The sequence below is a fragment of the Schistocerca gregaria genome, chromosome 3 (genome assembly GCF_023897955.1).
Source record: "Schistocerca gregaria isolate iqSchGreg1 chromosome 3, iqSchGreg1.2, whole genome shotgun sequence".
Classification (NCBI taxonomy): Eukaryota; Metazoa; Arthropoda; class Insecta; order Orthoptera; family Acrididae; genus Schistocerca; species Schistocerca gregaria.
In genome coordinates, this window is record NC_064922.1 from 203,449,408 (window position 1) to 203,467,046 (window position 17,639).

The 17,639-nt window shown below is 47.8% G+C and overlaps 1 protein-coding gene across 16 annotated transcripts in view; it reads left to right on the forward strand.

Annotated features, from left to right (window-relative positions):
• The window catches only part of LOC126356142 (bromodomain-containing protein 8), a 482,606-nt gene that overhangs the window by 41,758 nt on the left and 423,209 nt on the right, over positions 1-17,639 (forward strand). For all 16 annotated transcript variants that reach the window (XM_050006870.1, XM_050006868.1, XM_050006864.1 and 13 more), the window contains exon 4: positions 1,146-1,278. In XM_050006870.1, the coding sequence (XP_049862827.1) occupies positions 1,146-1,278 (133 nt within the window). The remainder of the gene's footprint in view (positions 1-1,145; positions 1,279-17,639) is intronic.

The following is a 17,639-nucleotide window of genomic DNA, read 5'->3' on the forward strand; positions in this document are numbered from 1 at the left end:
ATTAGCTTTTCCCCATAATTTGACTAAAAGAAGGTCTAAGTTGATAGTGCACATCATGAGAAATCAATGAATAATTAATTTGGTAATCGAGGAAAATGGGGTGGGGAGTAAAATTGTAGAGGAAGGCAGACCTGACTACAGCCAACAAGTTAAGGTGGATGCAGGTTGTTGCAATCATTCCGAGATGAGACTTTCTTAGGATACACTATTGTGAAGAGCTGCATCAACCAGTCTTCATAGAAAACAACATGCCAAATCTATACCTAATGGTGGCAATCTTGTACAGCCCAAGCACTACTTTATTTTCCAAGAAAATTGCGTAGTAATTAAAATAAATAGGTGACACTATTCTGGACATAAGGCAGTTTTGTTTCTGTGGGGTATCTTGACAGAGAAAGTATGTCATGTCTTTACTTGTGTCCCTCAACAAGAGGGCTTGCGCAAGTATTCAGTATGCTAAACTTGGCTTCAGGTCACCTTATTGGCCTTATGTTCACTTGGCCTGCTCTGTCATGTTGGACAGTGAAAGTTGGTTGGTTAATGCGAGCATAGGCAGTCTCCACTACACCAACTAAAGTGATTCTCCATGAAGATGTCATTTCAGATTTCTCATATGCTTTGCATTTAAATAATATAATTAAATAATATGCATATTCACAGTTTGATTAAAAATATGGATGTTAGTCATGGGACAACCACATGTATGTTTGGCCTACCTGACAAAAAGTGGTGTGGTTATTTGAATTCCACCAGTTTCTTGGGTGTGCATCAGGAACATCATTATATGATTACATTACATCATTTTTTTCTGTAAAGCAAGCATTGTGGCAAGTATGTTGACTTAGGTGTACGAGCTGCATGTGCTCTGACATGAGGAAAGTAGTGATGTCCTGGATGCACACTTACAAGAAGATGGGATGCTCTGTATTACAGGAAGACTTCAAGAATCACATTTAGGTTGCCTTCTCTTGTGTATTCCAGAATGCAGTTATTTCACTCATTTGTAATTGTTAATTGTTACAAACCTAAAAAGAGCACTGGTTGTACACATTATAATGTGTTTCACATATTTATCACTATTCATAATAGTTTGAAATTGTATAAAACAGAAACTTGTCACATTGTATGGATGTATGTTTTAACAGAGCGCATTGAAGAGCTTAAGCTAATGATGCAGGAGAAGAGAGCTGCTTATTTGCGACTTAAGGAAGAAGTCATGCAAGTGAGAGCTGGACATGCTGATGACCGGTTACCAGATATGCTGCGAGAAATTGAAGAGTAAGGAATTTTTAATGTCCATTTATATTTATGACAGGTGCATTGAGTAAAAGCTAAATGTAAGCGGAAGTTTTATCTTTCAGTTTGATGGTAAAAAATGTGATGATGGTAGAGACACAACTACGGTAGTCATACAGATGCAGCATTACTGAAATACAATCCTGAATCAGATTTTTGAGAGCATATGGCTTGGAAGAAAAAATCGGAGCAGGGGAAAATTTATTCATTACAGTATGGACCTTTGATTTCCAACAAGTTATCCATTCTCTTTTCTGTGCATGGTTCATTCAAGTATCTTCATTTTTCTCTCTGTTACACATGAATTACTGAAGAGAAAACTGTGTTTGATGAAAGTTGGTCTAATGTTATCTTTATGCATAGAGGAGAATAGACTGGAGTAACTAAAATTTTAAAATAATCACCTTTTTATCACCTTTTTGACCAACAATAGAAGTTTACCTGTTGCTGTAAGTGTGTGTGTGTGTGTGTGTGTGTGTGTGTGTGTGTGTGTGTGTGTGTTTTATTATTATTTTTTTATGAAAGAAGAGAAGAAAAAGAAAATGAAGCATTCTTCACATGGGCCAACCTCCTAACTAAAACTGTTGGTGGGTCATCTGATTAGAGGTTTGGCTTCTGAATATAATTTGACGTGTTTCTGACTCTTTATTTTTCTAGTAAGAGGAATTAGTCTCTAAGGGACTCTCCCTGCTTTTTCTTCTGACTAGGCAGCTGTTTGAGACTCTGTGCAATACTGGTCATCACAGGGATTTCTTGCTAATCTTCTTTCAGTGCAGAATATGGTTCAAATTCTTTTTTTTCCCCTAATTATAAAGCTTAGCCAAACCAACAAGCAATTTGTCTTCAGAACAGTGCAGCTGTTTCCAAATCATTAAATTTTATGACTTACCAAAGTTTAAGATCATATTTTCTAACTTAATATGAAATGTTGCTACTAAATGGCTTAATAGTGCCCTGAATGTCACAAAACAGCAGTGAAATTTTACAATGATCATTTGGATGTGGTGAAGATTGTACTTTGCTTTTTTTGTCTGTTACTAATTTGGTATCTTTTTTAGTCTTTTCTTTGTCTGGATACCACAAGCCACCTTATGCCATGTGATGGAGGATGTTCTGGCACCACTATAATTTTCCTCCTTCCCCGTACCACTTATGAATGGTGTGTAAGCAGCACAAATGCTGATAAACCTGCATATGAGTTCTAATTTCTGATTTTCTTCTCCTGGTCTGTTTGTGGGCCATATGCTGGAGGAAGTTATACGATTCATGCCTCTTCTTGGAACATAATTTTTTGGACATTTGACAGTGAACCTCTTCATAGTAAATAACACTTGTCTTGCATTGTTTGCCACTAGACCAGTTGGTTTCACTGTGCCACCTTAAGAATCTCATACTCCTGAAATGGTTCTGTTAGTAAGACTCTCACACTCACTAAATGATTCTGTTGGTAAACATGATGCTCATAATTAAATCTCCTATATATCTTTTACTAATGCAAACTGCTAAGGGGTCTGACCAAGCAGTACTCAATTATAGGTCTTACAAATGTTGTATAAGTTACTTTTGTGGAGTTATTACTTTACCTTAAAATTTGTCAAATGAATCTCGGCCTTGCATCTACTTTTCCTATAATTAGTTTCATGTGTTTATTCCACTTGTGGTCCTTCTTAAGTCGCTGCTAATAATGTAACCAAACAATAATGGACTTGCATATCTATTTATACTCGGAACATTATTTATGTTCTGGTTTAACTGCATCAATCATTGATCATCTGCATGTCTTCCGACATTTTGCTACTGTTTTCTGAGTTGCAACATTCCTATTGACAACAGTATTGTCCACACAACTTATGGGCATATAACTGGGTGATGTAACCTCCTGAAGGAAAAATTCTTTGTCGCAAGAGACTATCAAGAGTTTTAAGGGATCGGATACATGTGAGTGTTTTTTGCTCTCAGAAAGTTTGGTATGATCAGATAGTATTTGCAGAATTGTTTACACATGAGACAAATCTTCAGTAATAGTTATTGTCTTACACTTACTTACAAATACTCTCTGTAAGTGGCTGAGAGTCGTGCGAGAGCAGATATAGGAAGCATTTAGACAGAGCAGTGAAAGAGAGTCGATGATAGCTGAGAGATTGCTTTCCATCAGTGAGAGGGATTGCATTTAAATAAGTGATATTTCAGTAACAATTATGAAAAGCATATGTTGCTACTCACCATAAACATGACACATTAAGGTGCACACAGACACAAAGAAAAGACTCTCTCTCTCTTTGCAGAGCCTGATGATAGATAATAATCAAAGCCCAGACAAAGGATGTTGTTCAGTTTTGTTCCCTTGGGTGGTGGTATGAACTGGGAGAAGCAGGGTCCAATATTGGGATTAGGTTGGACTGGTGGTAAAGAAGTCTTTCCATCACAGCAATTGGTAGGAGGAGTGTAGATATCTGACAAATCCACCATGGTTAAATTTGGGTGTAGGACTGAAGGTGATGCCTTTGGATAGGGCTGAAACTTTGGTGGAGCTGAGGATTTATTTGAGGTTATTGAGGTTATTGTAAATTGAAAACGTCACCTAGGCAGTGCCAAGGTGCTGTGAGGGATTGAAGAGGAGGAACTCTCTGGGTGAGACATAGGTTGTATAGTGATGACCGAAAGTGCCACTAGGAAGTCAGTGGGTTGGATAACTTATAGAGATGGTATCGGGAATGCTCTTGTGGGTGCTGGAGAGCATGGTTCACCCATTCCTGCTAACATCATCGAATAGTGTCATCACTCCTATTCAAATGAATAGTGGCGTTAGTCCTATTCAAATGTCGAGTGATTAATCCATTACTACAACTGGCTTCTTTGGACCAACTACACCCCCCGTCTCAAATTGTGATAAAAGTGTATATTGTTCACGCACCTGTATGTGATGCTTAGTTACTGTGCAACTGAGTACACGTAATGAAATTTGCAAATAATTTATGCCCTGGTATTGCCAAGTCCGCTATTTTTTCCTTGCCAGCTGCACAGTGAAATTGTGTTGCAACATCACTCATTCACCCATTGACCACCAAAGTTTGCAGTTTTGCATATTCTGTTGATATCTATGAATATCAGATTGTGATGCTTTATTGTGTTTTCTACACCTTCCTGTGCCACACACACTTTTGAACCTCAACTTAACCAGCCCCCTTCCTCCCTCTCTTACGTGTGTCTCAACACATGCCTATTCCCATACTTCATTTGTTCCATTCTTTTTTCCCACATTTTTGTACATTTGTATGTAATAGAATGTGCATATTTTTCTGTATTCATGCTTACTTTTAAGAATGTTATGTATTTGTGTCTATTGCTGTGTGCCTGTATCTATTTTTACACTTCTTTTTCTGTTATCTAGTTTACCTCCCAACCAATTAATTTGCCTATTACAAATATCACTTCCTGTTTCTCCAATGACATCCATGCTGCAATTGACCCCTGCTCCATCTTTCTGCATCAGTTCGGAAATGTATCCCTTTCCCTGGCTAAAACCCAGTCCCACATCTCTCATAAACCCTGGAATTCCCCCCCTCCTCCTCCCTCCCCCTCCTCCCTCCCCCTCCTGCCCCCCACCCCCTCCTGCCCCCCACCCCCTCCTGCCCCCCACCCCCTCCTGCCCCCCACCCCCTCCTGCCCCCCACCCCCTCCTGCCCCCCACCCCCTCCTGCCCCCCACCCCCTCCTGCCCCCCACCCCCTCCTGCCCCCCACCCCCTCCTGCCCCCCACCCCCTCCTGCCCCCCACCCCCTCCTGCCCCCCACCCCCTCCTGCCCCCCACCCCCTCCTGCCCCCCACCCCCTCCTGCCCCCCACCCCCTCCTGCCCCCCACCCCCTCCTGCCCCCCACCCCCTCCTGCCCCCCACCCCCTCCTGCCCCCCACCCCCTCCTGCCCCCCACCCCCTCCTGCCCCCCACCCCCTCCTGCCCCCCACCCCCTCCTGCCCACCACCCCCTCCTGCCCACCACCCCCTCCTGCCCACCACCCCCTCCTGCCCCCCACCCCCTCCTGCCCCCCACCCCCTCCTGCCCCCCACCCCCTCCTGCCCCCCACCCCCTCCTGCCCCCCACCCCCTCCTGCCCCCCACCCCCTCCTGCCACCCACCCCCTCCTGCCACCCACCCCCTCCTGCCCCCCACCCCCTCCTGCCACCCACCCCCTCCTGCCACCCACCCCCTCCTGCCACCCACCCCCTCCTGCCCCCCACCCCCTCCTGCCACCCACCCCCTCCTGCCACCCACCCCCTCCTGCCCCCCACCCCCTCCTGCCCCCCACCCCCTCCTGCCCCCCACGCCCTCCTGCCCCCCACGCCCTCCTGCCCCCCACGCCCTCCTGCCCCCCACGCCCTCCTGCCCCCCACGCCCTCCTGCCCCCCACGCCCTCCTGCCCCCCACGCCCTCCTGCCCCCCACGCCCTCCTGCCCCCCACGCCCTCCTGCCCCCCACGCCCTCCTGCCCCCCACGCCCTCCTGCCCCCCACGCCCTCCTGCCCCCCCCGACGCCCTCCTGCCCCCCCCGACGCCCTCCTGCCCCCCCCGACGCCCTCCTGCCCCCCCCGACGCCCTCCTGCCCCCCCCGACGCCCTCCTGCCCCCCCCGACGCCCTCCTGCCCCCCCCGACGCCCTCCTGCCCCCCCCGACGCCCTCCTGCCCCCCCCGACGCCCTCCTGCCCCCCCCGACGCCCTCCTGCCCCCCCCGACGCCCTCCTGCCCCCCCCGACGCCCTCCTGCCCCCCCCGACGCCCTCCTGCCCCCCCCGACGCCCTCCTGCCCCCCCCGACGCCCTCCTGCCCCCCCCGACGCCCTCCTGCCCCCCCCGACGCCCTCCTGCCCCCCCCGACGCCCTCCTGCCCCCCCCGACGCCCTCCTGCCCCCCCCCGACGCCCTCCTGCCCCCCCCGACGCCCTCCTGCCCCCCCCGACGCCCTCCTGCCCCCCCCCCCCCCCCCGACGCCCTCCTGCCCCCCCCCCCCCGACGCCCTCCTGCCCCCCCCCCCCCGACGCCCTCCTGCCCCCCCCCCCCCGACGCCCTCCTGCCCCCCCCCCCCCCCGACGCCCTCCTGCCCCCCCCCCCCCGACGCCCTCCTGCCCCCCCCCCCCCCCCGACGCCCTCCTGCCCCCCCCCCCCCGACGCCCTCCTGCCCCCGCCCCCCCCCCGACGCCCTCCTGCCCCCCCCCCCCGACGCCCTCCTGCCCCCCCCCCCCCCCGACGCCCTCCTGCCCCCCCCCCCCCGACGCCCTCCTGCCCCCCCCCCCCCGACGCCCTCCTGCCCCCCCCCCCCCGACGCCCTCCTGCCCCCCCCCCCCCGACGCCCTCCTGCCCCCCCCCCCCCCCCCGACGCCCTCCTGCCCCCCCCCCCCCCCGACGCCCTCCTGCCCCCCCCGACGCCCTCCTGCCCCCCCCGACGCCCTCCTGCCCCCCCCGACGCCCTCCTGCCCCCCCCGACGCCCTCCTGCCCCCCCCCGACGCCCTCCTGCCCCCCCCCCCCCCCGACGCCCTCCTGCCCCCCCCCCCCCCCCCCGACGCCCTCCTGCCCCCCCCCCCCCCCCCCGACGCCCTCCTGCCCCCCCCCCCCCCCCCCCGACGCCCTCCTGCCCCCCCCCCCCCCGACGCCCTCCTGCCCCCCCCCCCCCCGACGCCCTCCTGCCCCCCCCCCCCCGACGCCCTCCTGCCCCCCCCCCCCCCGACGCCCTCCTGCCCCCCCCCCCCCGACGCCCTCCTGCCCCCCCCCCCCGACGCCCTCCTGCCCCCCCCCCCCGACGCCCTCCTGCCCCCCCCCCCCCCCGACGCCCTCCTGCCCCCCCCCCCCCCGACGCCCTCCTGCCCCCCCCCCCCCCGACGCCCTCCTGCCCCCCCCCCCCCCCCCGACGCCCTCCTGCCCCCCCCCCCCCCCCCGACGCCCTCCTGCCCCCCCCCCCCCCCCCCGACGCCCTCCTGCCCCCCCCCCCCCCGACGCCCTCCTGCCCCCCCCCCCCCCCCCGACGCCCTCCTGCCCCCCCCCCCCCCCCGACGCCCTCCTGCCCCCCCCCCCCCCCGACGCCCTCCTGCCCCCCCCCCCCCCGACGCCCTCCTGCCCCCCCCCCCCCCCGACGCCCTCCTGCCCCCCCCTCCGACGCCCTCCTGCCCCCCCCCTCCGACGCCCTCCTGCCCCCCCCCCTCCGACGCCCTCCTGCCCCCCCCCGACGCCCTCCTGCCCCCCCGACGCCCTCCTGCCCCCCGACGCCCTCCTGCTTCCCCCCCCACACTGGACTAACCATAAAAATTACTTTCACTGGATTCCATCACTCCTTTCACAGTGACCTTTACATTTTCACATTCTGCCAATTCCTGTGCTTCACAAACCTGGTGCTGAAGCAACAATTTTTCATGTAACAGGCATACCAAAACCACCTGTGCTCCGTCCACAAGATCCTGCTACTGTGAAATCCCTACTGCATACATCACATCTCTTGAAACTGAATCCTTTGCTCTTCAGCATCTGGAAGAGCATTCCAGACACCACCTCCATTAGTTAACCAACTTTCTGCATTGCTGCTGCCACCTTGGACACCACCTTCCAACCCTTATTGTACCCACAGTATTCCTCCTTGTCAACCCCTCATAGCACCCAATGCTGCCAAGGTGACTTTTTCAGCAAACAATACTTCCAAAACTACCTACCAATACTCCACTAAATCAAGTCCCAAAACAATCCCGGAACACTGTTTACCTTTCCACCTAAATCTTCAGCCCCACCAAAGTTTTAGTCCCATCCAAGGGCCTCACCTTCAGCCCTACACCCAAATTTAACCAGGATGGATTTGTCAGACCTACTGCCCTCCTCCCGATCCCTGCAGTGGACAGACTTCTTTACCACCAGTCCTTCCAACCATAGCCAACCTAACCCCAAAATTGAACTGTGCTTCTCCCATTTCATACCACCAGCCAAATGTGATCCACCGCCACCTAACCACCCACTGGTCACATTCCAGGAATTCCTTACCTCCAATTTGGTCTCACCATTTTTCCCCGGTTCCCTTCTCAAGGACACGAGCAGAAGAAATGACAGCCGTACACAGCCTCAAAACAGATCCTACCTGCAGATAAAGGTTCCACCACTGTTGCTACGAAGTGACTATCTGGCGGATGGCCTCTTCCAATTGTCTGACCTCTCTACCAATGAACTCTGACAAAGTGATCCCATTCCAGAAATCCAACACAACTTCCAATCCGTGCTGAAAGCCTCACACCCTTCCAAAAACCTCTCTCCTGAACCTATTTTCCTCCCCTATGACACCCACCTTCTACATGCTCCCCAAAATCCACAAAGCTAGCAATTCTGGACACCCCATTTTAGCCAGTAATTGTGCCTCCACTGAAAGAATATGGCCATCACTGAACAACAACTCCAAGCATTTGGCAAAAATCTAGCCTTCCACATTAAAGGTACCAAGAAGTTCCTTCACAGATTCTACTTCACCACCCTCTTTACCTCCTGGAATCCTACTAGTCACTCTTGACTCCACTTCCCTATGCACCTACATTCCTCAAACCTATGGTGTTGTCACTATCGAATACTACTTCTCCCAACATCCTTCAGATTTCAAACCCACTACCACATTCCATATACATCTTACTAATTTCATCCTAATACGCAGATACTTCTCCTTTGAAGGGGAGGTGTGCAAACAAATCTGTGGCACAATGACAGGCACCCACATGGTAACCTCCTATGTCAACCTGTTCATGCACCATGTAGAGGTAACCTTACTAGCCTCCCAGAACCCCAAACCCTTATGTGGTTCTGGTTGATTGATATTGTCTTCAGGATCTTGACTTATGGCCAATACACCGCAACCTCATTCCTGCATATTCGCAACACCTTCTCACCCATCTGTTGCTCCTGGTCCTTCTCAACTCAGTATGTCACATTCCTGGATGTCTACCTCCTCCTCTCTGATGGCTCCACCCATGTTTCTGTCCACATTAAACCCACCAACCACCAACATTGCCTGCATTTAGACAACAGCCATCCCTTCCACAGCAAAAAAATGTCTCTTACAGCTTGCCACAGGGGGGGCTGTGTACCCTCAGTGACAAGAATGTCTTCGTCCAGTATGGCGAAGGTCTCTGAAGACCTCCACAGGCAGGCAGGTGCCATCCCCTAGACCTAGTGCACAACAGATTTCCTGTGCCACAACCCCCACCCCTACACACACACACACACACACACTCAATCTTCCCAGCACTTACAACATTCAGTTATGAAGGAGTGCTCCCTTTGTTACCCACTGCTACCTCAGAACAACTGAACCACATTCTTCGTCAGGGCTCTGATTATCTACCATCATGTCTTGAAACGAGGGTTATCCTACCCGAGATCATTCCCATCCCTCATAAAGTGGTGTTCCATCACCAGCCCAACCACCACAATGTCATAGTCCATCCATATTCCACTCGCAGTCCCAGCCCCTTGCCACAGGAATAATATGTATGTGGAAGACCTAAGCACAAGACCTGCCCAATCCATTGACCCATGACATTCTATTGTGGTCTTGCACGGGCTTACCCTATCCTGTCAGAGTCTGGGTCACTTGTGAAAGCACCTATGTCATATACTAGGTCTGTTGCAATCATTGAACAGCTTTTCATATTGGTATGACTATGAATCAGCTGTTCACCAGGATGAATGTCTACTGCTGACCTGTAGCAGAGAGCAGAGTTGACTACCCCTTGGCACGTCATGCAGCTGGACATAACATGCACGATTCAGTGGCTGCTCATAATTCAGGCTGTCTGGATCCTCCCTCCTGCCACCAGCTTTTCTGAACTGTGCAGGTGGGTGTTCTCCCTACAATACATTCTCTGCTCCTAAAATTAACCCTGCATAAACCTACGATAACCTAGCGCCCCTACACCTAACAGAACTCACTCCCCCCCTCTTGATCTGCTTTCCTGTGACCTCCTCCCAATTCGCATCCCACTCACTCTCATTGTGTCCTGTTATCTATCACTGTTTCCACCAGTCTTCTCTTCTCTTTGATCCTCTCGTTTATGCTCTCCTTTTCCTGTCCCCCCTTGCCACAAAGACTCCTGACACTGTGTAAGTCCCTTGTGGTCAGAGATTGCAGGTGTGCGTGCGTCTACTTTGTGTGTGTTTTCCTTTCTTTTCTAAAGATGATTTTTCTATTTTAATAAGTTTAATGTGGACTCTAACTTCACTTGCTTTCCTCAGTCTGATTTGTTCTGATTAATAGAGATTAGGTTTGATGCTGAATTAACTAACCTATTTAAAAAATATATTGGCTCTCAATTACTGTTTATCCAGTGACCAGTTCTGTGAACAGGCATGTGGAATTACAATGGGTAGTCCTTTGTCACCTTATGTTACTAACCTTTTTACAGGAGATTTAGAGGAACAGGTCCTGGAGTCAGTGGCATTGATACCTGCATGCCTTTTTAAATATGCAAATAATACTTTTGTTAGTTGGCCTTATGCAAGTGAGAATTTAAACAGCTTTTTAGGACATCTTAATTCAATCCACCCAAATAATTGCTTCATGATGGAGTTGTAAAAGGATGGCTGTCTTCCTGTCTTAAATGTATTGGTCCAGAACAAAGTATGATGGTACTCTGGGCCATGACATTTTATAGGAATCACACTTCAGGCTGGTAGTTGTCACCATCTGGCCCAGCATGAAGGGAAACATTTGTTCCTTGGTTTATAGGGCCCTTGTCATCACACATTATGAAAGTTTCCTTGGTACCAGTTGTTGAATGGATTATATCAACATAGTGATTCTTACATGCACTTCCAGGTATTGGGATAGTGTTATTAAGGAAGCAGATGGGATTAAATTTGCAAATGATGATATAACTGAAGACTGTTTTAACAAAACTCAACAAATGTCATTTACAAAATTTTGCAGGTGAGGTATTTTTAATTGTACTCAGAATCATTGCTTCAAAAATTTAATACTGGTTACCCAAGTAGATAGGAATTGATGAGGGAATAACTGAAGTTCATCACTAACAGCCTTTATTGAGGAAAAAAGTTAAAAATTGCACATTTTTACAAAGCTCAACATATCCTCTTCTTCAGGCATGTTTCTTCTTTATTTTATGAAGCTAGGTGGTACATTTATACATTCTAAGCATTTCACTTCAATGGGCTCTCAAGTGTAATAAATTTTGTAGACATTATATGAATAAGAAATTAACACTATACCGATGAATTAATATTTTGCTTGTATGTTGATGCATGAACCAGAGTTTCAGTAATAAAATGTTTTTCTCACATCTTAAACCTATTATGACACTCATAGTGGTATGTTTAAATGACAACTAAAGCAGTAGTTTGTATTTTAATACAGTGTTTAGATTTAATGTTGTGTAGTATGAAGCAATACTGAAACAGTCCTGTTTGATGTGAAGGTTCTTCATAATACAGAATTTTGACTTCAGTATCATTAGCATCCCCTTGTAAACTGTTGACTTGAACACTTTATTTTCCTTTGAATCATTTTCAAAATAAGACCTCAGCTTCAAGTTATTAGCTCTCTTTATGCTTTACTTGATCCACTGTTGGAAGTTGAGGTGCTTCTAACATTGTTGAAGCACTTCTCTTACCAAGTTTCAGCACCTCAACAACTATCGGCGAAGCAAAGTATTTTGGAAAAGGCATTGTGACGTAGTCTTAGGTCTTCTTACATAATGCAGTACTTTTGCCACGGATATCTTAAAAGGTGGTTTCAAACAGTGAAAACTCCAGTTCGGAAATTAAACAGAAGGGAAAAGATAAGATTGATACTCACCGTAAAGGTGATATCTTGAGTTGATTTGTAGACAGGCACAACGAAAAGACTTTTACACATTTAGCTTTCTGGCAAAGCCTTCTTCAGAAAAGGAAATCCCGCACCCATACCCTGCTATCCCTTCTCCTTCCCCATCCCCTTAAGACTGGTGCCTTCAGTCAATGTGACAGTTGCATTTCTGTCTAAGCTTCCAGAGATGGCGGTCATGTGTGCATGACGCATGCTTGCTTGTGTGAATGAACGACTGCAAACTCTGTCTGAGCTGCCAGAGTTGGCAGTCTTATGTGTGCGTGAGGTGTGCTTGCTTGTGTATATGAATGGTGTGTGTGTTTCTCTCTTTCTCTTTTGCAGATGAAGGCTGTGGCTGAAAGCTTTGTGTAAGTGTCTTTTAATTGTGCATGTCTACTACTTCACGTGTAAGTAGCAATCTTATCTTCTCCTATGTTGGTGATATTCCTATTTGGAATCTCCACAGTTCGATAATTTGAATTAAATATGATGCCCAGTGGTCCGATTGCTACTAATAGTGCAACCGGTTGGTTTCGACACAAGAAACAAATCTTTACAGTTTTGTAGTGAAACTGTTATTAATTTTTCTGATTCGCTTACTTAATTCTAAAACTACAAAAAATAAGATTAATCCTTTGGAGACTAAGTTTATAGACACTCAGAATGAAAATATGTCAGGGCTTGTATATCAGTTATCACAAAAAAAGGTTGTGACCTTTGTTGAGGTAAGGCTTCAACAGAATTGTTACAACCCAACCGGACCGGAAACATAGAGGTCGCAAATACCTGTTTTTATTCTGCTTCTCTTTCTGTGTACACTATAATATGAAAAATAAATATACACTCCTGGAAATGGAAAAAAGAACACATTGACACCGGTGTGTCAGACCCACTATACTTGCTCCAGACACTGCGAGAGGGCTGTACAAGCAATGATCACACGCACAGCACAGCGGACACACCAGGAACTGCGGTGTTGGCCGTCGAATGGCGCTAGCTGCGCAGCATTTGTGCACCGCCGCCGTCAGTGTCAGCCAATTTGCCGTGGCATACGGAGCTCCATCGTAGTCTTTAACACTGGTAGCATGCTGTGACAGCGTGGACGTGAACTGTATGTGCAGTTGACGGACTTTGAGCGAGGGCGTATAGTGGGCATGCGGGAGGCCGGGTGGACGTACCGCCGAATTGCTCAACACGTGGGGCGTGAGGTCTCCACAGTACATCGATGTTGTTGCCAGTGGTCGGTGGGAGGTGCACGTGCCCGTCGACCTGGGACCGGACCGCAGCGACGCACGGATGCACGCCAAGACCGTAGGATCCTACGCAGTGCCGTAGGGGACCGCACCGCCACTTCCCAGCAAATTAGGGACACTGTTGCTCCTGGGGTATCGGCGAGGACCATTCGCAACCGTCTCCATGAAGCTGGGCTTCGGTCCCGCACACCGTTAGGCCGTCTTCCGCTCACGTCCCAACATCGTGCAGCCCGCCTCCAATGGTGTCGCGACAGGTGTGAATGGAGGGACGAATGGAGACTTGTCGTCTTCAGCGATGAGTCGCTTCTGCCTTGGTGCCAATGATGGTCGTATGCGTGTTTGGCGCCGTGCAGGTGAGCGCCACAATCAGGACTGCATACGACCGAGGCACACAGGGCCAACACCCAGCATCATGGTGTGGGGAGCGATCTCCTACACTGGCCGTACACCTCTGGTGATCGTCGAGGGGACACTGAATAGTGCACGGTACATCCAAACCTTCATCGAACCCATCGTTCTACCATTCCTAGACTGGCAAGGGAACTTGCTGTTCCAACAGGACAATGCACGTCCGCATATATCCCGTGCCACCCAACGTGCTCTAGAAGGTGTAAGTCATCTACCCTGGCCAGCAAGATCTTCGGATCTGTCCCCCATTGAGCATGTTTGGGACTGGATGAAGCGTCGTCTCACGCGGTCTGCACGTCCAGCACAAACGCTGGTCCAACTGAGGTGCCAGGTGGAAATGGCATGGCAAGCCGTTCCACAGAACTACATCCAGCATCTCTACGATCGTCTCCATGGGAGAATAGCAGCCTGCATTGCTGCGAAAGGTGGATATACACTGTACTAGTGCCGACATTGTGCATGCTCTGTTGCCTGTGTCTATGTGCCTGTGGTTCTGTCAGTGTGATCATGTGATGTATCTGACCCCAGGAATGTGTCAATAAAGTTTCCCCTTCCTGGGACAATGAATTCACGGTGTTCTTATTTCAATTTCCAGGAGTGTAGTTTCATCACACAATGTAAACAGTTTTATTCCAAATCTGCGCCTTTCGCTTGGTATATATTGTTTGGAAACAAGTCTAACTTGCCCACCATGAGAGACTCATTAACGCAGAAATCTCTGGATGGATTTAGAATTGACTTGAATTTTGCTGCCAAAAAATTCACAATATATTTCCTTGTGTAAAGCCTGTATCCCCTCTCAACATCTCCCAAAATGCATGCACCACTAAAATGTAACATTTGAAGAACTGGCCTGTAAACAATAAGTCCTTCAGTCTATTCTTCTTTACTCGAGCCAGCAGCATGCAGGCTGCTAAAAGCTGTTACTTCTTATCTACACCTGGAACTGTTCATTGAATTCCCCAGGATGATCCTTGACATTGTTCATTCACTTACCTGTAAAAGCTGTTAGTTTCATTGGCAAAGTATTCCATAAATTGCCTATTAATATATATGCTGAAAACATATATTTTCATCAGGTTCCTCACTTAGTCCACCATGAAGATCCACTCAAAAATTATTGTTAAAGAAAGTGTAATTCTGATTTGCAAACAAGCTGGCTGTCAGCCATCTGTATTTACCATTTCGTATCTTTTGCTTCTTTCTCATCTGTGAAGGTCCCAATTCATGAATAATTTCATCAATTGAATCTTCACTTACTCATGATAATACCTCACAGTCTTTGTGGTCTTCAAAATCACTAGCAGATTCCACAGCTGAGTATTCATTTAGAATATTTTTCTAATTTCATCGTCACTTAGACCTTTCCAAAGTGTCATGGTCACCAAACATAAAAACACAATTGCAAGTATCACATTTTGTTCTCATAGATCAAATGTGTACAAGGTCACTTGAAAACGCAAGTAGATCTAGATCTTCACAACAAATAGCAACACCATTTCACAGAAGGGAGCAATTGTACCCATATGGCGTCAGATACCCACGACAGAAAGTGAAAACATACACATATGGTTGTAAGCTAGTGTGACAATTTGGTGACCACCATACTGGTGTGAATGTGTTCACAAAGGACTAAGCATGTTTATCACAGTGGGAAAATGTATCTTAAATAGGCCAGCTTCTGTTGTTTAGAAAGAACAAAAGCAATACTAATAACATGGCCTCCGTATTACACAGTTAGTGTAAACAGTAATATTTATATTTGTGATACTGACTGAGTTCCTGAGATGAACTTTCTTTACAATTAGTTGCTATTATGACCTTAATGTCAAATTTCAAAACTTACAACAATACAGTTTTGTTATGTAGATACTTACAGATATTAATTGCCACACATGAAGCTGAATCTGCCTGTGCTCCTTTTCTACAGGGATAATGCGGAAACTCCACTGATATTACTCTTGTCACTATGATGGATTCGTGAAGTGTCACTATCACTGCCACTGCCACTGCCACGACCGCATTAACATTCAATGTAGTTATCACCTCCTCCTTTTTGTAAACAGCTTCATTCCGCCATGCTCTTTCCATGGTGTTCTGTATATGTTTGGCAGCTTTCTTCCAGTCTTCAGAGATGGCTATCATGACAGTTTCTCTTGTGAGTGCTTCAACTGCAAAGAGGGTAAATTTTATATTATTCCTGACAATGTAATCTTTAATTTGGGCCCATATTGACTGTATTGGGTTGAAATTTTAGTAGTAAGGTGGTTGTGTAACAACTGTATGCCCGTGTTTTCTTGCCAGTTCATCAATTTCATATAGGGTGATTTTCCGCCTTCCAATTTTTTCATGGTAGGTGACATGTCAACAACAACTTAATGCTAAGGAGGTTTACATGAAGAAGAAGAAGAAGAAGAAGAAGAAAAAGATGGGTGATGGTGTGTCAAGATTTGGTGTTAGTGAATCTTGGAACCATGATGTAAAAGTAAGGTGGTTCATTTCTTTGTGATAGTCTACTGTTTTCTTTGAATTACAAGCAGGAGACTGTTTGGAAGAAAACCTCGCAAGGTGCCCACATGAAGAGGAATAAGGCTGTCCCCTTAGCCAGAAGGCATTGCCATTAGTCTTTTAGCTGCTTGACAGTGTGACCAGGATCAACCCATGTTTCATCAAGCCACACCACTTCAGCTATATTTATGCTACAGATGTCTCTGATAAACTGGCATCACCATGCAGCTATATCCTCCATCTCCATCAACAACTTACAGCTACAGAATTCTCCATAGTAAAAGCCTAGTTTGTGTAAAACTGTGGACAAGGATGTGTGACAGCCATGAACAAGTCCTTATTCTTTAAAAGTGACCAGTAACTTCCTGAGTTTAATTTTTCTTCTTGTGATAATTATAAATGTGATGATGAACTGCATCCTGTGCAAAAGAATTGATGTTGGTAATCTGCTTATCCAGTAAATCTTTTTTCCCAGGGGTTTTAGGTTTCGATGATTCTTCGGCTTTCTTTTCTTTGTCAAATATTTGCTTCCCAAAGTCCACAACAATGTTTTTGTTTATATTCAAAGCTGTGGCAGTTCCATTAATTATTCTGTTGATGGAGAGCAGTAAGTCACCATTAAGTTTGTCATTCTCAAAGTAGGCAACTATCAAGTAAAACACTTCACTCAACTGCTCTCGTATGGCAATCGCCTGGCCAAGAGCACAATGTTGAACGTTTCCACTTATGACTTTCGATGAACTTCCCACTGTCAGTGATTAGTACGCCAGATCAAGTAATGTTAACAGTGAATAGCAGTAACAAGGAATAATGGTAACAGCAAATAAAAGAATAACTCCTACTGCTGTAAAAACGAACACACAGAAGGTCAAGAGACGAAGTGATCACAGGGGACAGCAAGCTGACTGTAACATAAGCTCACTGCTAGCAGGGAGTGTTATTTCGTGGGTGAAGGTTTGGCAACAATGAGAATTTGCTGTGGCTGTAGGTAAGTGTACTATTGACAGAAAATGGCCCAGGCGTGCTGCGTGGGCTTTCCCCCCTTCCACTTCCATCCTTGCTCTCAACCCTAAAGTAATTACTGCTCTGATCGACTGCTACTGCCGTCTTCTACAGTACTTTATTTGCCAAGCAAAGTAGTTTGTTTGATCTTTTGTGACTTACTCTTTCTGTCTGCCCAGTTTTTAAAATTTCATCTCCTTTCATGATTTCGACTGTCAGTTTTTTTTTTACTTTCCAATTTTTTTTTATCATGTAGACCACTTTTGTGGTGTGAAGTACTCACCCACTCATTACCTCATGTTAACCATTGTCTGTTCTCACAATTTTCTTGTGAATTTTTCTGA